Raw genomic sequence first — 21,063 nt, forward strand, 5'->3', positions numbered from 1 at the left:
TGCTAGTCAATGCCCTTGAAACAATCTAAGCGCGCGCATACTGTTTCAGCAACAGGGCATGGTGTTTAATTTTGTGAAGAACATAGCTAGAGGTAGTTCATGAGATGATTTCTTTTCAAAGTATCTGTGTACGATTGTAAAGAAAAGTCTGGTTGACAGAGGAAGAACAGCAGCTGTAAGCCTACGACGGTGGCACTTGTACGACCACGCACGTACGTCGACCGGTGACCGCGACGAGCGAGGAGACACTTTGATTTGACGACGGAATCGACAAACGCACGCGGGTCAGACGTGGACTATCCACTTCATCGTCACACACAAACTTATAGGAGATGACTTTCGTAGGAGTAGACATATGTATAGTAAATTGACCTAAGTACTCCTAACGACGCAGCAAATAAGAAAGGATGACAAAGCTTCATCGATCGATCGGCTGGTCAATTTCCTCGGATGTCGTTTAGCACGGCCGTTCGCAATCAACGTACAGAGAGGAAAAAAAAAGTCACCTAGCGCGCTTCGCTGCTTCAGAGGTCAGCTACGAATTGTACTCCTAACCTACGCGCGACTATAGATGCTCTCAAAGTCTGAATTCTCCGAATGTGCATGCAATGCAAGGAAAGTACTTTTAGAGTGACGTGAGCGTAATTGTCTATCTAAATTTAAGTTCTTGATTTAACGAGTGTTGTGGCGACGTACGTGTTTGTCGGCAACGAGGTGTTAATGGTTACTTCGTCAACTCGAGATCTACCAGTTTACTCGGTCTCTCAAAAGTGCTGAACAAAATACTCGTGGCTCGCTAACTCGCTCAACTCGTGGCCGGTTTGATTCGACTTATTTTAACTTTTTCACGAGTTAAGCTGAAAGTCTAGCTTGCTATTTTAACGAGCCAGCTTGAGCCAACTCGTGAGCTGCTCACGAGCTAAAATGAGCAAGGCCTATCAGCCCACGACCATGAATCCAGAAGATGATGATGCTGACCTAGAAGTGTACACCTATTCTATTGGTATGTAATCCTTATTTTCAGCTGTTTCATATGAATTTTAATTTTATAATTGTTGTGTTACTTAAATATTGATTTTATGGATTGTTTTCCAGGGAGAAGATGATGATGCTGACATTGAATTTTTGGACTTTTTCTAAGTTTGCGGTGACAGGCAACTAGTTAGTATGCTGGAACTGCATGATCATGGATGGACCAGCTATATTGTATGGTTGATATTTTTTTATGAACCTAATATGTATTAATCATGTATGGTTGCATAATGGTGGACGTCACCTTCTGAAATTAATATAGCATAAACCACTACTACAGAAATCAATTTGCGCAGCGTGGCTAAAATGGGCTCCGTGACAGGCACCTCTTTTGCCCGCCACGGTTAATCGGTGGCCGGCCAGCGAGCGGTTAAGCCATGATTTACCGTGGCCTCTAGACCGTGGCGGATGGCTTTGCCCGCCGCGGGAAACCGAAAACGCCCGCCTTCAGTAAAGTTTGTGTAGTAGTGAACATTATAAACATGTGTGTCCTATTTTTTTTTAGTAGCTCGCGAGCTAAACGAGCCAGCTCGAGCTCAGTAACGAACTGAGCCGAGCTACCTCTCTAACTCGTAATATTAACGAGCCGAGCCAAACTGGCTCGATATCCAGCCCTACTTACAGTGATAGAGTTTATGGGCCCGTTTGGCTCTAGCCCTGGCCAACGTTGCCTGGCCAGGCAGCTCCCCAGACCGTCGATTTTGAGGGCCTGGCGGACGGATCAAGCTGCCTGGGCGAGCACCCTAGGCCATGCCGTGAACCAGACAGGCCCTATATATACGTATACATTCATTCATAGAGTGTAGTATACGCATGCATGTATGAGTGTCTATGTCTGTACTACAATTCACAAATAAAAAACAAATACTTTCTTGGGCTGTACTTTGGGGAAGCTCGCTCACATTCACCTAGTGCTAGTGCCGCTAAACTTATTAGGAAAAAAAATATTTTACCTTCCTAAACTATTACCGGTGCTTTTGTCTTTTTTTTTCAAAAAATAGTAAATACTTGATAATTTTTTTAAACCACAAAAATATCTCAATGCTTTTAAAAATCTAAAAATAGATTCTAGAGATAGGTTGGAATGTAACAAGTTCAAATACAAATATTTAGAGCTCATGCATGAAAGTATCCATAGATGCTTCAATAAAATGATTGGCCTCTAAAAACAAAAAAAAAGTATCAAAAAATCAAGCAAATGCTCAAAACATTCTAATTAATATGTAAATGTGTTTTGAAAACCTTTCACAACAAAAAACATAATATGCAACCAACACAAGTGCATAACATAAATACATTTGGCATTAATGTATGTTATATTCATGATGGTCACATCTCATATTTTGACGTGCAAAATTTTTAAAGCATTTTTATACATCGATTAGAATGTTTCAAAAAAAATATAGATTTTTTGGATATTTCCTCATTTTCCTTGAGGTTAGAGCTAAATCTATTTTTTCATAAAAATTCTAAAGATTATTTCATGAGGTTAAATATTTTATTTGGATTTTTTGTATCCCAATCTATCTCTAGAATTGTTTTGGGAATTTTTAAAATCTTAGAGACATTTTCTGTTCTTCAAGAACTTATCACGTACTTATCATTTTTTTTTGTTTAAAAAGAACAAAACCATTTTTGAAACCACTCCAAACTAGGTCCGGAAGGTAAGTTAAACAATGTTGAGATTTTATGGTGTAACTAGCAAATATGCTCGTGCGTTGCAATGGGAGAAGAAACTTATTTTTTTTATAAATCCATTATTATGTAAACCACTTTAGTCAAAATTCAATCATAAATTATTAAATTGATTTTATGTAAAAAGGACTATAATTCCTAATAAAGATTCATCGTGGATCCATGACACAATTTTATAGGTTAGAATTAACTAAATTGAAGCATTATTATAATAAATGATAGTTAATGCATTGTTAGGCAACGACCACTTAAAGAAACTATGTATCACAGTAGTATTTTTTTTTGGTCTTTATCTCTCTGGGTCCCATATCTCAGTTTGGAGCAGACTTCTTCATCTCACGCATACTTCCCATACACAAGCGAATAGGCTACATAAGTGGACGGACAGAACCAAAAAACTAAGAAGAAAAAACGGAAAGCAGAAACTCACGCCACGGAAAAAGGGAGAAAAATAGAAACTAGAATTCCATAAGGGAAAGAGAGAAAAATAGAAGCTGGGATTCCATGCAAGAATACGGGAGGTGACCAAAAAAAAGGAATTAGAGAAACGGAAACAAAATGACCGAAGCGAAGCAGGAATGGATGATTTTTTCCTTTTCCTTTTCCTTTTCCTCTTTCTATTTTCTTAATTCTTTTTTCTTTTTTTTCTTCATTTTCCCTCTCCTTTTCCTTCTTACGCGTCTCTCTTTTCCCTTATCCGCCGATGGAGAAGGGATATACTGTCTCATGGATACGGAGCCGACGACGGCCAACCGAAAAACAAAACAGAACATGACACAAACAGAGCCGGAAAAAGTTTGATAACCAAAGAAAATTAAGGCAGGAATTTTGCCTTTTTATTATTATATATTATATATATTATAGGTATATAGAAGATGTGCCCGTGTCTTACAACGAAACCCCGTAATCTTAGAATTGGACTCCATATCGTTTTAGACGCGAGCTATTTCATATGAGCACAAGTTATATATAAGTCCGGACAGAAGAAACTCTCCATTGTCCGGTAGTTAGAGGGGGGACGAACCAAAAAAAATAGATGGATGAAAAAAATAAGCTAAAATTTTATCTCTTTATTATTAAGGTTTAGATATGTCTTGTTTCGAAATTCGAAGAGAGAAAATAGATTACAATAATAACTTGTAGAGTTTTTTTTTGAGCACTCGTAGAGGTAGAATAGACTTTTCCCTACTTAGGCTCATCCTCGGAGGCCCATCTCGTCCAGCAGCCCACCACCCGCGTCCAAAAGCACGGCCCACCCGTTGACTCTGGATGTGATCATGTGAATGATGCTGCGGGTGTAGGCGAAGGAACGATTAACCGGTTGGTAATGCTAATATGCTGTGCGTCTTACCCCCGACACGAGCAAAACGTCGGACCTTCCGCAGATCCACCACCTCGTTGCTTGCATTTTTAGGCCTCGTTTAGCAGAGCTTTATTTCACTAGTGAAGTTTTTTTTTAGCTTCACCTTCATGAACAGTTCCACCGGTGGAGTTGAAGCGGTTTTGGTAAACCGTTTGATAAAATGGCTTCCCTGTTATAGCATGTTTTTAGGGGCCTAGAGGAGAAGCCGGAAGAAGCTACTTTTTTTTTGGCTCCATCCCACCTCAAATCACTGTGAGAGCATGTTTTTAGGGGCTTCACAAGTGAAGCTATTTTACTTTACCCCGTTTGGTAGAAAACGACTCCAAATGGCTCCTGAAGCCGGTGGAGAAGCCCTGCCAAACGGGGCCTTATTCCGCTCCTTGCTCTGTCCACGAGTTTATTAAAAAAAATCACCCATCCCTATCCCTTTCGCTTTCTTCTCTCCTGCCAAAGCGCCTTACGGCTGCTCGTCTTGGACGCGGACGTACACTCCCCCTCGCTGCTACCGTGCACCCCATTTGCTGCCGCTCGCTCTCACCCCGTCGCGCACGTCGTCCACTCCCTCTCAGTCGCACACGTTGGTGCTAGTGGTGCTCGCTTTGCCCGTCGCACGTGCTGACCCTAGCTGAACTAAGCCCGGTGCTAGTGGCGGTGGTGCTCACGCGCGTCGCTGGCGCTGGATGCTTGTGGTGCTCGCACGCGATGGGAGGGAGCTCCCCCTATGTGTCAGTCAATTCCGGACGTTGATCGACACAGGCGCTCTCCCTCCCTTATGTTGCAAATATATGTTTCAAGTGTTTCAGACGTTTCAGAGGTAAGTTGCAGTTATTTTACACAGATGTTATAAAAGTAGATCAGGGATGTTGTATATGTTGCATATGTTGCAAATGTTTCAGAGATATATTGTAAGAGTTTAGTCAAAATGTTTCATATATTCAAGACATATATTATAAGCGCTTTGATCTGTATGTTGCATATGTTTCACGAGGTGTAATTTACAAGGGCTTATAGATTGAATACCGCACTTCCAAACAAACTCTAACAATTTACTGAGGTAGAATGAACTTTTCCCAACTCGAACCTCATCCTCGGAGGCCCATCTCGTCCAGCGGCCCACCACCCGCGTCCAAAAGCACGGCCCACCTGTTGACTCTGGATGTGAACGATGCTGCGGCTATAGGCGAAGGAACGATTAACCCACTTCCTAGGCCGCAGGTAACAAGTCGCGTGTCTTCTCAAAACATTGCTATTGTTCTTGTTTGTATTGCATATATATTATAGTGTGGTGGTTGTAACGGACCTAACTGGGCTTTGATGTACTATGTTGTTAGCATTTGATTAAATTTTAGTAGTAATTGTTGTATAACCGTTTGTTTCTTTGTCTAAACACTAGTACCTTAGGATTTTTTTAGGAGTAATTGTTGTATAACCATTTGTTTCTCCGTCTAAACACTAGTACCTTAGGTCGCGTTTGCATGCGAGGATGAGGAGGAACATGATGGGATGGCCCTGAGACAACCGCCGTTTGGTTCGGAGGCAACCGGGGGCGAGGATGTCCCACAAGCGAATATTCGCACAAGACCAGGCTCACCTGCCCCCCCCCCCCCCACAAAAAAAACAACGGATGGGGCCGTCCTCGTGGGACGAGACACACGGGCGCGTGAGAAGAACGAGGAGAGGAGCAGGAGCTTGCCGCAGTTGAGGGAGAAGGAAGATGCAGGGACTCACCGAAGTTGCCGGAGTCGAAGAAGCGGCGCGCGACCATAGGAGCACGGGGACTCTGCCCTTGGCGCCATTGTGCCCAGCCGGACGAGATCCGCTCCTAGCGTCGTCGTGCCTGGTCCCGACGACCTCCGTCCTCGGCGAGCCGCGAGGAGGTCCTTGGCGCAAGCTCTGGGGCTGGCCCTGCCGCCACAACGGAGGAGGCACCGGGTGGCGCATGGCCAGGCTCACCGGCGAGGTGGACGACCAAGCTCGCTTCCTCAGGGAAGCACGTGCCGGAGGCGGGGTGCGGCCATGCTCGCTGATGGAGTCGTCGCGGTATATGCCTAGTTTGGGCAGCTGTTCAGGACGAGAGAGATAAGGAGAGGACGGAGGAAAAAAAGGAAAAAACTAACAAATGGGTCCCACTTGTCAGTAGCTGATTTCACTTTTTATTGTCTCTTGACCAAATAGAAAATAGGTTGGTCCCATTCCTCCTCAATCAAATAGAAAATAGACTTGTCTCGTCCCACGAAACAGAGTTAGGACCGTCTCATTCTACTTTAACTTCCAACCAAACGCTACCTTAGATCCGTGCCTCATCCATGGAGCCAAATAAAATAAAAAGGATCTTGAGTCTCTACAAGAACAAGACGACCAAACCAAACTCACCATTTAGCCTACCTAATATTAGCCTGACCCGGTCTATCGGTATGGGCTATCTTTATGTAGACAAATAAACACACGTGAAATTCCCTTATGACATGTTTGGATCCATTAATTAAAATCAATATCTAAAAAGTGTTTCTTAGATTACTTTCCAATCCCTGACATTTAAAAAAACGCGTCTCAGATTATTTTCCAATTCCTCACGATTCTTATGAACCAAACATGGCATTGCATTTTCGATATTTTGTTTACAGTTTTTGGTTTTAGCAAAATGTAAAGTTTTTTTTTATTTGAGCATAATCTTCTCACAGTTTCTTTTTAGTTGGGGAAATCTCGTACTACGGCTAATCGGCTTTCGTTTCCGTATTACCTTTTGAGAGAATTTCTTATTTGACACTGGGAAAATGAGTCGTTCCTTTCTTGGCCCTAAAATTTTCTTCGTTCCCTATTTGACAACTCACTTCAACTTTCGTTCCTAATTTGACACTGCCGTCAAATCCGTTAGCTAATGTGTTAACTGGCCGTTAAAAGAGACGTTTTTGCCCCAGAGAAAAAAAGCGGCGAAGCAAATTTGAGAGAAAAAAAAAACCTGCGCCTTTTTTTTAGCTGGGGCGCCATGCAATCAGAGGCGGGCCGCAGGTTTTTTTTTCCTCCTCAAATTGGCTTCGGCCGTTTTTTTTCCTAGGGACAAAAACGTCCTTTTAACGACCAGTTAACACTCGTTGCTAACGGATGTGACGGCAGTGTCAAATTAGGAACGAAAGTTGAAGTGAGTGTCAAATAGAAAATGAAGAAAATTTCAGGGCTAAAAAAAAACGACTTATTTTCCCAGTGTCAAATAAGGAATTCTCTCTTTACCTTTTCGCATCACTTTCAGGATCAGCCTGACTGTTGAGTTGCGCGGGATCAGAGAGAGAGAGATGACACGCAACCGATTCCTATCCCATCACGGCGGCAAAGGAGCGTGGGCGCGTCGACTCCCATCTCTCCCTCCCAAACACGAGCGAGAGCTGCCTACCCAAATCCGTCCACGCTGTCTCGTCTCCCTCGGTATCGCCGTCTCCTCCTCGGTTCCTCAACCGACCCGCTGCTGCTGCCGACTAGGATGGCGAAGTTGACATCGGAGCTGCTGCGGCCGGTCGACCCGGCGGCGGCGCCGGACGAGGCGGCGCTGCTGCGCTACCTAGCCGCCAACGTCCCGGGCTTCCCGGGCCCCGCGCCGGCGCTGTCGCTGACCCAGTTCGGGCATGGCCAGTCCAACCCCACCTACTGCATCCACGCATCCGCCTCCGCCCCCGGCGGGGGGCCGGCTAGGCGCTACGTGCTCAGGAAGAAGCCGCCCGGGGCCATCCTCCAGTCCGCGCACGCCGTCGAGCGCGAGTACCAGGTCCGGTCTGGTTTCATCTCCATCTCCCCCGCCCCGCTCTTCGTCTGCGGCTTGGTCTCGGTTCCGTACGCCGTGCGCATCAAAAACGACGCGAATCCGATGTGCTAGTGGATGCGATTCACCCATCGGTTTGTCGTACTGATGTCGAAAGCTCAGATTGGAACAGTGAAAGGGCAGATAACAGTATATATAAGAAGAGAGAGGGCAGAATCAGTACTGATTCGACTTTTTGTTTTGTCATCTTTTCTTTCATGTCCTTCCATCGCATTTCATTGTTTAACAATGCAACGGCATTTCATATTTCACTGCTCTAGATATTGTACTCTTTTGGGCTTACTAGATTGTTGAAAATTTACTTCAGTATATTGTTGAAAATTTACTCTGGGAACGTTTGATTTCTGTTTACTAGATAGTTTATTGTTTTGCGCTTATCCAAAATCACTTTGAGTTATCTAACTGCGGCGAGATTTGGCCTTATGAAGTATTGCCTTCCTTCTGATTAAGGATATGAGCTTACTCAGTGATTCATTTCCTATCGGGAAGCAGGTTCTCAAAGCTCTGGGTGATCACACAGATGTTCCTGTCCCGAAGGTTTATTGTCTATGCACAGATCCAAGTGTAATTGGAACTCCTTTCTATATAATGGAGTATCTGGAAGGAATAATATATCCTGATAGCGCGTTGCCGGTATGCTGCTTGTTTTGTGTTCCCAGTCTTGTTCGTTTATCACATTTAGCCATGTACTTGTTTACTGACTAGAACTTCAAACTGTCTCGAGAATTTTTCCTCGGTAATGTTTAGTATATATCTAACACAATTTAAACTATCAAAACATCAAGTTCTTATTTGTGCTAACTTCGATTTTGTTATTTTTGTTCCTTTTTTACAGGGGGTGACTCCATCTAAAAGGCGAGCTATATATTTTTCTACTGCCAAAACTTTGGCTGCTATACACAAAGTTGATGTTGATGCCATTGGATTGCAGAAGTATGGGAGAAGAGACAATTATTGCAAAAGACAAGTAGGTTCTAATTACTCATATTTCATGCATGTTGATTCACTCTTCTGATTCCTCCTTCCGTTTCTCTATCCCTCAGTTTAGTAACCTTTACTGAATAACAAGTTTATAAACAAATATCCCTCTCTTCATTCGTGTCTAAATGAACGTACTCTTAAGCTGCAATCATTTATTTGTTCTTAACTTGTTAGTCTATAAGCGATACAAGCATCGATTCCAGTTATTCTTTTCTGCATGAATGGATATTGCCTGACAACTGTAGTTTGATCACTCAGGTTAAGGAAGAGATTCCTAGTTGTATTGATTTGTGTGATGTTTTTCTGTGATACTCCATTGCATTTGAAGATAGTTTCTGTTTCTGTTTACATAGTTTCTGTTTCGTGTTTCAGGTACAAAGATGGGAGAGGCAATATCTTGCATCCACTGGTGAAGGGAAGCCTGCACGTTATCAGAGGATGCTTGATCTAGCTCGTTGGTTGAAAGAACATGTACCAAAAGAAGATTCCTCAGCAGCATCAGGAACAGGTCTTGTCCATGGTGATTACCGCCCTGATAATCTAGTTTTTCATCCAACAGAGGTCTGGATTTCTGTCATTGCAAGTGTTCGTGCATTCGTCTGTGTTGGGCATATAATTTTACATGTTTTGTAAGACAATTATATCTGCTTTTATACAGGATCGAGTAATTGGCGTTATTGATTGGGAACTATCTACTTTGGGGAATCAGATGTGTGATGTTGCTTATAGCTGCTTGGTATGAAGTACTTTCTTATTTTAACATTGTTAGGCATCAATCGCCTATATTTAGTGTAATGCATTCCTTTTGCATCATATCTCTTCCTGCTATATTCTGACAATGGTAGTTCTTTGAAATTTGAATGTGATACTGTTTGGTGTACTCATTTAAATACACATTTTACTTACTTTCACTTCTCTCAAGGCTCGAGCTAGTTTCAAAGAAGAGTGCATATTTGATTTTTGTACCATATTTTTTTTTACTGCATAGTAGCGACCATCAATAGAAACTGTTGCTAGAGATAATAGTTGTGTAAGATGTTTTGTGTAACCCTTTAAAGCCTGGCCAAATGGAGTGGATCTGATCTCTCTTCTATCGCAGTGCCCCTCTAATGCAGTAAACAGTGCTGCTTAATCTTAATGGTCTCATTTTATATTTGGGGGCTTATTATCACTGCCTCTGAATTTGTACCATACCCCATGCCCAATAACGATATATAGATATCCATTTTTGTCGCATTTTTCTTGCTTTTTGTTTCACTACAATGGTAGGTTACTTGTTTTGGTTGACTCTTATGACTTCCCCTTTCAGCCATATATTATTGATGCAACACCCACTGAAAGGACTTTTTATGGAGGATTTCAACATACTGGCATTCCAGATGGGATTCCTCAACTGGAAGAGTACCTTTCTGTATACTGCTCTTACTCTGTAAGCATCAAATTCACATATTCTAGGTTGGCAAAAGCCACATTCTATTAGCTGTTTTCCCTCACTCGTTCTAAATATTTCTCAGGCAAGACCCTGGCCTGCTGCAAATTGGAAATTCTACATTGCTTTTTCTTTGTTTCGTGGGGCATCAATCTATGCAGGAGTATATCACAGATGGACTATGGTACATGTCTTAAACTCCTGAAATCCGGAAGCCAAGACTTCTTATTTATTCTCATTTACTTGAGCTGGCACACAGGGTAATGCTTCAGGTGGTGAGCGCGCTAAATTTGCTGGCAGGGTTGGTAACGTTATGGTTGACTGCGCCTGGGACTTCATAAATAGAGTAAATGACCTGCAAGAACCGCCTTCTAAGGGTAATTGTGTTCAGTAATTTCATCTCAACAACCTCCTGCCATGCAGCGGAGTCTTGTTTGTGGATACTGTGTAGGCTATTTGTGTTTTGACCATCATTTGCATTCAACTTAGGTTTTCAAGTCTCAGGAGCACCGTGGCAAGAATTTCACAGAGAGGAAGAAAGTTTAACTTCCGAAAAGAATCAAGGCAAATTTGTTCCTAGTGAAAAGGTTATGCAGCTTCGAAAGAAACTACTAAAGTTTATTGAAGATCACATATACCCAATGGAGGGTGAGTTCTACAAACATGCACAATCAACCTCAAGATGGACAATTCATCCAGAAGAAGAAAATCTTAAAGCATTGGCAAAGAAGGAGGGCCTATGGAACTTGTTTATTCCGGTATGTTTTTCCCTCCTTTGAAACCCTTTGTGCTTACATTATTCAAAAAATTTGCCACATTATGTTTCTTCTGTTAATGGAGGGTTCATCTGTTTTGTAGTTGCTTCATCTGTGCTAACTAAAATCGTTGATCTGCAGCTAGACAGTGCAGCTAGAGCTAGAAAGCTACTGTTTGAAGACCATTCTCAAATTTCCCTTGGAAGTTCGAATGATCTTTTGCTGGGTGCGGGTCTTACAAATCTTGAATATGGATATTTGTGTGAGATTATGGGACGTTCAGTTTGGGCTCCACAAATATTTAACTGTGGTGCACCTGATACAGGTAACATGGAGGTAAGAGAAAAATGCTCTTCATTCTCTTATGGAGAATACTGGTTTAAGTTGTTATAGTTGGCTTAAAAGTTGCAGTGGAGGCCATTAGATCTACCCCCATTAATGATGCACATTTGGAGAAATAATTGTTTCTTAAATTTCTGCTCGGCATATTTTGTAGCGTTGCGAAAAATCTTAGAGTGCAACTATTATATCTGACATTGTTTTCTAGCCATGTAAATAGAAAATATTTTATCTGTAGAAGAATCTTTGTCTTCCAGTTTAAGTGATTCATTGCAATTGCCAATCGGCATGAATAATTTGTGTTGTGACAATACATGATACGGATATATCAATCAGGTCCTGTTGAGGTATGGCACTAAGGAGCAACAGAAGCAATGGCTAGTTCCTTTATTGGAAGGGACAATTCGTTCTGGATTTGCAATGACAGAACCACAAGTTGCATCTTCAGATGCAACAAATATAGAGTGCTCAATATCCAGGTAATAAAAGGGGGAGAAAAATGTTTACTGGCCTGTCAATGGTACTCAGTTTGGATGTTAATGTTTCATTGCCTATAGTTGCTTCTCTGTTCCTGTTATGACCGGCATCCCCTATGCCAGGCGCAGGCCCAATAGTGGCTAGGGGGCCGGCTCTGTTAAGGGGCTTAGAGGCTCAATTTATCGCTTATTTGGTATTTTCTTAGAGATAAATATAGTTCCATAATTATAGCATCTATAGGGAAGGATAAATACTTGTAATCTGGGATGATTGGAAGATAAGCAAGGCAAACATTATTTGCCTGGCCTCAAGGGCCAAGGGCTGCATACGTGACTTCCTTGCCTCCCTACCTCCTCTCACGCACAGCCCTAGGGCAGCAGCAGCGAGCAACCGTCGCCTCTTCCTCTCGCCGCCACGTCACCACGCCGTCGCCGAGAGATCAGACCTCGCCCTCCCCTAGGCCCTTAAGGAAGTCACGTATGCAGCCCTTGGCCCTTGAGGCCATGCAAATAATGTTTGCCTTGCTTATCTTCCAATCGTCCCAGATTACAAGTATTTATCCTTCCCTATAGATGCTATAATTAAGGAACTATATTTATCTCTAAGAAAATACCAAATAAGCGATAAATTGAGCCTCTAAGCCCCTTAACAGAGCCGGCCCCCTATCCACTATTGGGCCTGCGCCTGGCATAGGGGATGCCGGTCATAACAGTTCCCCTCTCTTGCTCGCCTCATTATGATCCTACTGTAACCAACCTTTTATTTTCCCACTTTTATCCAGAAACAAGTTAAATGAAAGCTCTAAGTATAGTTTATATTTGCATGATATGTTCTCTTCTGGTAATTTAAATAGATGGGGTCTCTTTTTTTGTTTGAACTTTGTGCATTATGGGTGTACTTATGAGCTCTTGTTATTCTTTTTCCTTCTCAACAGGCAAGGAGATTTTTATGTGATAAATGGAAGGAAGTGGTGGACCAGTGGAGCCATGGATCCTACGTGCAAAATCCTGATATTGATGGTAACTTGCATCTATTTATAGCTACGTGATATTGCTATCATCAGTATTCCATATTTCTGTTTGAACGTTGGATGTTTTTATTTGATTCAGGGAAAGACAGATTTCTCTGCACCTAAGCATAAGCAACAGTCCATGATTTTAGTGGATATCAACACTCCTGGGGTGCAGATAAAGAGACCATTGTTAGTCTTTGGATTTGATGATGCACCTCATGGACACGCAGAGATTACATTTGAAAATGTGCGTGTTCCAGTAACGAATATCCTGCTTGGAGAAGGGCGGGGTTTTGAGATTGCTCAAGTAAGCAGTGCCTTGCTGTTATTACCAATGCTTTTACTGTAACTTGTGCTTTGTGTGATATATAGATGCTCCGCAGGGAAGACTTGGTCCTGGAAGGTTACATCATTGCATGAGGCTAGTAGGGGCAGCAGAACGTGGCATGGATCTGATGGTAGAGAGGGCCTTAAGTAGGACCGCATTTGGAAAGAGGATTGCACAGCATGGTTCCTTTTTGTCAGATCTTGCAAAGGTATGCTGGTTCGCTTCTAATTAAGGTTCTGAACTGATAAATGAATTAAGAATGTTCCAGTTTTAACCTGTAACATTTTTACCCCTCTTTGTGATTTTGTTCACTGCATTCCACTAAGATGCATGGGTGTGGAATGCAGTGTCGGATTGAACTGGAGCAAGCTAGGCTTTTAGTTCTTGAAGCGGCCGATCAACTTGATCGACATGGGAACAAGAAAGCTCGTGGTATCCTCGCGATGGCCAAGGTAAACCAAACTTGGTCACCACCTTCTTTTTAACGGTTTTATCAAAACGGTTCAACAAAGCTGGGTGGCCTCCATGCAGGTGGCAGCTCCAAATATGGCCCTGAAGGTGCTTGACATGGCAATGCAAGTTCATGGCGCAGCTGGTGTCTCATCGGACACGGTCCTGTCGCACCTGTGGGCAACGGCTAGGACACTGCGGATTGCAGACGGTCCCGATGAAGTCCATCTCGGGACAATCGCGAAGCTGGAGCTGCAGAGGGCTAGGTTGTGACTTGAGGGTGAAGTGAGTTGTTTTGGCAATGAATAAATGAACATCAACCTGTTCTGTTCTGTTCACAGGGTTAGGGGATGGCAGGCAGCACACACCGCTGGTAGATAGATGATGCGTAAATAATGGCGTTATATATTCATCAATATATATGTATGTTGTACACTTTGTACTCTTGGTGGTACTTAGACATGTCAACGGCCGGCATTAGATATTATCAGCCCACAAAACCGAATAAGACTCCAATGTTTGCTGCGAATGATGGATGTACAGTGATTAACTGGCGGTAAACCTGTAGCTCATAATGTGCTTTTCTTGTACAGCAGATCCAGACGAATCAGAAGCAATGAGGGGGTCATTCCCTTCCATACATACATAGATGACTAGCCTTCGGCCGTTGACGATTGTTAACCAAAGGATCATACTGTAGTAGCAATGAAGCGCATGCGGTGGTTGCGGATCCAGCTTTCAGGATTAGCTGTTGGTAACAAATAGAAACTGTGAAGTGAAACCTGAGCTAGCTGAACCGTTGTTACAGTGTTTCAGAAGAACTGAAGCCACTAAAAAATTCTACTAGCCACACACAGTGTTTCATATGAATAGACAATCTGTTCACTTGTTGGTTTCAGCCAGGGCTTATCAATCATGGTACATTATTTTCCTCTCACAACAAACCAGCACCAGTCAGCCCAGAAACCATCCAGCGAACAGGATGAATGAATGAATAAATAGTAATGGCGTTATCTAGTCGTCATTAAACCGTTGTACACTTTCCCTTGCATGGATTACTAGCCTTCGGCCGTTATCGATTGTTAACCAAAGAATCATACAGCAGTAGCAATGACCGAAGCACATGCGGTGATTGCAGGTCCAGCTTCAGGATTACCTCTAGGTAGTAATTAAATAGGAACTGTGTGAAGTGAAAACCTGAGCTAGGTGAACCGTTACAGTATTCCAGAAGAACTGAAGCAACTCAAAATTCTACTAGCCAGCTAGCTAGGTGAAGCCCAATGTGTAGGGGAAGGAGGTGGAGTTGAGCCAGAGGTCTCCCTGAATGAAGTCGAGCACGGTGAAGTTGGCGGCGTCGGTGGCGTTGGTGAGCACGTGGTAGCCCGGCCAGGACACCCTTGCGGAGGTGTCGGCGCCGGGCCCGCGGTTCATGTACTCGGCGTAGTAGAGCGTGTCGAGCGCGAAGGTGCCGTTCCACTCGAGCCAGCCGCGCGGGTGGACGAGCGCCTCCATCTTGGTCTGCACGAACACGGTGCGCGAGTACTGCTTCCACGGCCTGCCGAGGTAGGACGAGACGTTCCCGAGCACGGGGACCAGGTCGGCGGCGGCGGCGACCTTACTGCCGTGCACGACGATGCCCGTGTTCTGGTTGGGGTCCTCCCGCCCCTGCGCCGTGACGACGTTCTTCTGCCCGGGTCCCGGGCGGCGCGCGTAGAGGCTGCAGCCCTGCAGCACGGCGGCGGCGTCGCCGAAGACGAAGTCGACGGTGCCGTAGACGTCGCAGTCGCGGTAGAACTGGCGGAGGGAGTGGGCGTACAGCGTGTCCTGGTACCCCGCGAAGCTGCAGCGGTAGAAGGCGGCGAGGTCGGCGTTCACGCGCAGCGCCACGGCTTGGTGCTTGCTTGGACCCGCCGCGTTCTCCACCGTCAGGTCACGCGCCAGGAAGCCCGTGCCCACCACCGCTGGGGGATCGGACGACATCAGATCAGGCGTCAGATGGCCTGGTGTAGTACAGTCGATTGAATGAAACTGCTGCTGCTACTGCTAGCTATGCAGATCTGTCAGCCGACATGACTGACATACGTGTACGTACCATCGTACGTACGTATCGCTGGCTAGCTGGCGACGGGTGTACGCATGCATCGCAAGTGCCCACAAGTGGCATGTGAGCGGGCACGTGTACCGGCGATGCACCATCATTGCGTGCGTACTGTACGTTGCACACCGACACGACACGCACCAAGAGGCGAAAGTGGCGTGCCAACCAGAGCTGACAGCCCTCTCGCTCTCATCGATCGTCGTCTGCCGTTACTAGCTGCGCTGCCTCGAGATCTCTGCTGGCTGCTGGGCCAAAACAAGCGTTTGGTACGTGCTTCATTCCCTGTCACCACCGATGGATCATGGTATGGATCGATCTCGGCCAGGCAATAGCGACACCAGCCCTATAGAGCGAGCGAGCGAGCGGGCGGGCGGGCGCTTCTGTCCAGCGGCCGCGACAAGGCCACGGACCGATCGAGGAGCTGAGGTTGGTGCGCGGCGCGGTAGACGAGGCACGCCGCCGGCCGGTCTGTCGGTTAGGCCATGGGAGGTACTAGCTAGTCTCTCAAGTCTCAGCAGCTCGCTCGATCCGTTGGTTGGTAGGTAGGGCCGGGCCGGGCGGGGCAGTGTCGGCTTGCTGCTGTTCTTTTGCTACGGTGGCATCTTTGCAGCATTGCATTGCATCGTTCTAGCTGCGCCCATGCATAGTACTAGTAGAAATCGGAGGGGAATTGAAGAAAGCATGCTGCATGCATTCGGGATGGATGCAATGCAAGAGGAAATGAGCAATGATCCTGGACGCTACGGCGCCTATAGCTGCTGCAGGTTACGATCATTGTGTGTTTAATTTGGAGCGTGATTCATCAATGCAATTCGCCGGCCAAGTGCCAAGACCGAGAGCGATGAACCAATCTGTCGACTGTCGGTGCCCACTATGCATGTGTCGTGTGTTCATTGTTCAAGCGTGATTCAATTCTATTAGAATAGAGTAGAGGTTATCATCCCCACCCCACGCACTGGCACTATGCAGCTGCAGGGACCAGAGGGGAGACCGATCGACGACCAATCGGCCGGCCGGCATCCACTACACACCTACTCCAATCCCACACAAGGCACAAGGGAGAGAAGCAAGGAAGCAGCTAGCTACGAGCCAAGGACCGACAAATTAAAAGACGGGGAGAGAAGAGGGGAGACCACAGCTAGATAGGGAGTAGACACCAGCATCAGCACCACGAAATCGCCACCATCTATCCTCTCCGATCCGGTGGCCATGCATGGTGGCATGGTGTGGTACCCTGCAGGTGGTTGTGGCTGCCTGCATGCACACCCTTTCGCTTGTAGTGGTGAGTGGTTGATGAGCTTGAAGCCACTCCCCGTCCAGACCGATCGCAGAACGAACGAAATCACTTGCATGCGCTTCCATCTCCGTTTTCGCAGTGGCCGGCAGCTTAGAGCCAGGCCCACGCGCGCGGCCGCGTTAATGCATTGGCGTTTTCTCTGGCTCCTCACCAAACCATTCCGTGCTGCATAACTCCAAATGCATGCCACGGGACAAGGAGAGCGTGTCCTGCGCCAGTGCAGTGCAGTGCAGTGTTCCTTCAATTCTCAAGTGCAGGGCAGCCTCCTGCATTGGCTGTTCAATAAAGTAGTACACAGTAGAGTATTTTTTTAAGGCCTTGTCCTACCCAAAAGTTTACGTATCCCATCGAATATTTGGGGTATTAAATATAGTCTAAAAAATAATTAATTACACAGATTACGACTACTTTGCGAGATAAATCTTTTAAGTCTAATTAGTCCACGATTTGACAATATAGTACTACAGTAACACATATGTTAATGACGGATTAATTAGTTTTAATAAATCCGTCTCGCGGTGATGAATTCTGTAATTTATTTTTTTATTAGTATCCGAATATATCATGAACACATCATGGACACCCCCACCGATGTGACACCCATGTTATTAAAACTAAGTAGCATACCGAGTTGGTATCAGGTGATGCCTCATAATCATGGTGCGCTGTCTCCACTTAGGGGCACGTTTGATGCTGTTTCGCTCCATATTTTTTAGTTAAACGTGTGTAGTTTTGCAAATTTTGCTCTAACAAAAGAGGTGGAGATTAGAGAACAGCTAAGAGGATGCTCCAGAAATTTTAGATTTTTTTCGAAGCTGCTCCGCGGTGGAGCTTGTAGAACAGTCCTAAATAGACCCTATATGGCCCTGTTCGCTTATCTTATAATTCGTATTTTTCAGTTTGTTTTTTCAGCCGGGATAATGTTTTTCTCTTATAACAAATCAGCTGGAACAGTGTTTCAACTTATTTTTTTAGCGAAGCGAACGGGGCTATATGTTGCTTCAAATAGAACTCTCATATATGCCCCATTTGGTGGAGAGCTCCAAATGGGGAATGGTGTTGGGAGTTGATTAGGGTGGGCGTCGATTTGCTAACAGTCAACCCATGGTAGTTTGGCTCTAGGTATGTTGTCAAACTTGTCTGCAAATCCACAAATAAAATTAGTTTTTACATGTTACCATATAACCCATAAGTATTAAGTTTATTTATGCTGTCTGCTCGCTTGTATCATGTAGGTCCTGTTTAGCAGGACTTTGGCTCTAGCTCTTCACGTGGTGCAGCTTCTATGGCGAAGCCGAAGTCGTTTTGAAAAAAAATAGGTTCGACAAAACCCAGCTTCGGTACTAATTTTGTATTGTTATTAGGTTTATGAGAAAGAACTGAGAGAACCACTTTCTTAAGCTCTGACTTTTTAGTAAAAAATGATTCTTGCTCGTCTGATCTCTTGCAAGGAGGAGAATGCCCGCCAAAGGCTGGAGTTGGAGGCCGACCAACAGGGCCGTAGTTTGTCATCGCCAACCTGGCCTTGTTTAGTTCACGAAATTTTGATATTGTAGTATTTTCGTTGTTATTTGGTAATTAGTGTCCAATCATAGTCTAATTAGGCTTAAAAGATTCGTCTCGTAAATTTCGTCTAAATTGTGTAATTAGTTTTATTTTTTATTTATATTTAATGCTTTATGTATACATCAAAAATTCGATGTGACAAAAAATCTTAAAATTTTTTACAAAATGAAGTGCAACTGAACAGCACCCTAGTACTCCTATATAGCAAGCTACATCTATCAGCGAGCCGCGACCTAGCATGTGTCACGCACCCATCAGTCCCAGCAGAACGAGTAGCAGAGGCAACAAAGCTCTGTACCTAGTGCTACTCCTATTTGACTACTACGTACTACACTCGTGCGTGTACATTTGTGTACGGGCACGAGCCGGCTCATGTACGCATATGTAAGCCATGGCTAATCTTTGCCTGATTTGGTGCGAGAGAAAAATATCACTAGTTCGTTTAAAAAAGTCTGGCCTACCGCCACGCGCGCCCAGCAATGCAATCCTGTAGTAGAGATGCAATCATCGAGTTGCACTGTGCTGCTTGTGTTTATGAGGCACAGTAACCTGATTCTGCATCGTTGAATCTTTCTATTCTACTCGGTGAAGTGATCCGTGATAGTACCAGCAGTGGAGAGTCCAGCTGCAGCAGGGGCAGGGCAAAGGCAGGATCTTCCATTCACCGGTGTAAAAAAACTAGTACGCCGGCCGGAGTGACACAGCGCCTGTCGTCGTTCGTCTTCGTCTCCGGCACGATCGAACACGACCGCCGGGGGTCCACTAGAAAGGATCACGATGATCTACCGCTGCATTGCGCGATCGGTCCCGACCGAACAGGCGGATGATCATCTATCTACATACTCCTATTTGCCAAATGCCAATGCCTCCGACGACATTGCATTGCCGGCAAAGGCAAGTGATCTGATTGATGAGTATTAATTCTTCCCATATAATAGGTGGCTGATGGAGTACTTACTGACCTAGCGTGGCGGAGCGGAAGGTGGTGGAGTTGTCGACGACGTTGCGGCTGGCCTTGATCACCGTCTTCCACATGCCGTCGCCGACGAAACATCAGGTTGGTCTTCTCGATCCCGACCTCCACGTTCTCGAAGTAGCCCCCCGCCTTGATGTAGATCACGAACCGCGCCTCGCTGTCGTTGGGTGCCGCCGCCACCGCCTCCCCCACCGTCGTGAAGTTGCCGCTCCCGTCCTTGGCCACCACCAGGTCCGGGACCAGGACCACCTGCTGCTGCTGCAGCCGCCTCCGGTCCGCCGCCGACACCCACGACGGGAACCCGCGCCGCACGCGCCCGTACCCTTCCAGCTCCAGCGCCTCTCTGCCGCGACGGCGCCGCTGCGGGAGGCGGCGCAGCATCGCGAGGGAGTTGGACACCAGGTGGGCCACGTGGTAGATGCGGCCCTGGATGTAGGGACGGACGCGGCCGTCCTCCGACGCCGACGGGCCCGCGAAGCCATCCAGGCAGGTGTACTGGTTGGTCAGGGCGGCCGACAGCACGGTCTGGACCCCGACCACGGACTCCTCCGCGCTGCGGTTCCCCGACGACAGCTCCGCCTCCGCTGTGCCCAGCTGCGCCAGCGTGTGCCCCAGCAGCTCCACGCAGTCGGACAGCGCCAGGCGGTCGCGCACCCGCAGCGCCCCGGCCCCCGCGGGCCGGCGGAGGTACGCGGAGCAGTTGGACGCGGACGCGCGCACCGCGGCCGCCGCGCGCGCCACCACCGCTGAGATCACGTCGCGCACCGGCTTCTGCGCCAGGTCCGGGATGGTGGCCAGCGTCGACGCGCAGACGTCGCGGTGCAGCGTCCCCGCGCAGTGCCGCTCCACGGCAGCCGCGTGCTCGGCGGCGGCGGCGGCATTGGCATGGCCGTCGTCCTCGAGAAGAACACGCTTGGCGGTGGACGTGGACGCGGCGGCGACACCACTGGAGAATGCCCTGTGGGTGGCGACGAAGCCGAGCGGCAGGAGGAGAAGGGAGAGTGAGAGGAGGAAGGTGGCCACCGCTGCTGCTCGCTTGGGCTTGGGCGGCCTCCGCATCTCGTGGTACGGTACGGTGGTGGGCTCACTGTGCGGTGAGCCGGTGAGAGTGACAAGGACAGTGAGGAGCGTCGGATTGGAGGAGCCCAGCTTTTATAATAGAGACTTTTCTCTGTCTGCCATTATAAAAGATCCTTTGTGTGTCCCTGAAAAAATTCAGCGGTCTTCAATGTCACTACTCTAATTTTTTCGTGTCATCCATGCCACTTCCGTTAGTTTGGGCCCTGACGCCGTTAAACTGCAGGTGTGAAAAGACGAAAATGTCCTTAAGTTCAAATATGTTATTAATTTTTTTGAGCATCTTAACGACTTCAAATGAAAAAACTCAAAACTAGAAAGTTGTAGATCTCGTCGAGATCTATAATTTTCATATAATTTTTTTTTCATTTAATTTC

At 46.0% G+C, this 21,063-nt stretch overlaps 1 protein-coding gene and 1 pseudogene across 4 annotated transcripts; one reads left to right on the forward strand and one right to left on the reverse strand.

Annotated features, from left to right (window-relative positions):
- Positions 1–7,360: 7,360 nt before the first annotated feature.
- Positions 7,361–14,126, forward strand: LOC136550577 (probable acyl-CoA dehydrogenase IBR3). Of its 4 annotated transcripts, none has more exons than XM_066542188.1 (16): positions 7,363–7,847; positions 8,394–8,534; positions 8,737–8,868; positions 9,255–9,443; positions 9,541–9,618; positions 10,192–10,311; positions 10,397–10,495; positions 10,571–10,688; positions 10,801–11,069; positions 11,208–11,402; positions 11,742–11,884; positions 12,817–12,901; positions 12,992–13,201; positions 13,278–13,430; positions 13,549–13,674; positions 13,754–14,126. In XM_066542188.1, exons 1-16 carry the CDS (start codon positions 7,566–7,568, stop codon positions 13,943–13,945), a joined length of 2,532 nt encoding a protein of 843 aa, XP_066398285.1. In that variant the 5' UTR covers positions 7,363–7,565; the 3' UTR covers positions 13,946–14,126. The 4 variants fall into 4 exon arrangements, 2 of the variants coding, with proteins under 2 accessions (XP_066398285.1, XP_066398286.1); XM_066542189.1 differs by having other exon boundaries at positions 7,365–7,847; positions 13,570–13,674; XR_010782350.1 differs by lacking the exon at positions 13,754–14,126 and having other exon boundaries at positions 7,361–7,847; positions 12,992–13,141; positions 13,267–13,430.
- Positions 14,127–14,696: 570 nt separating this feature from the next.
- On the reverse strand, positions 14,697–20,752 carry LOC136550578 (pectinesterase-like; annotated as a pseudogene).
- Between the last annotated feature and the right edge of the window lie 311 nt (positions 20,753–21,063).

This window comes from Miscanthus floridulus, chromosome 4 (assembly GCF_019320115.1).
Source record: "Miscanthus floridulus cultivar M001 chromosome 4, ASM1932011v1, whole genome shotgun sequence".
Taxonomy (NCBI): domain Eukaryota; kingdom Viridiplantae; phylum Streptophyta; class Magnoliopsida; order Poales; family Poaceae; genus Miscanthus; species Miscanthus floridulus.

Bases quoted from the DNA above. Each gene is read 5' to 3' on its own strand.
- LOC136550577 (XM_066542188.1), top strand. From the start codon at position 7,566: ATGGCGAAGTTGACATCGGAGCTGCTGCGGCCGGTCGACCCGGCGGCG. The intron at 8,535-8,736 runs GTATGCTGCTTG...CCTTTTTTACAG, and splicing joins ATCCTGATAGCGCGTTGCCG to GGGGTGACTCCATCTAAAAG. The intron at 12,902-12,991 runs GTAACTTGCATC...TATTTGATTCAG, and splicing joins GCAAAATCCTGATATTGATG to GGAAAGACAGATTTCTCTGC.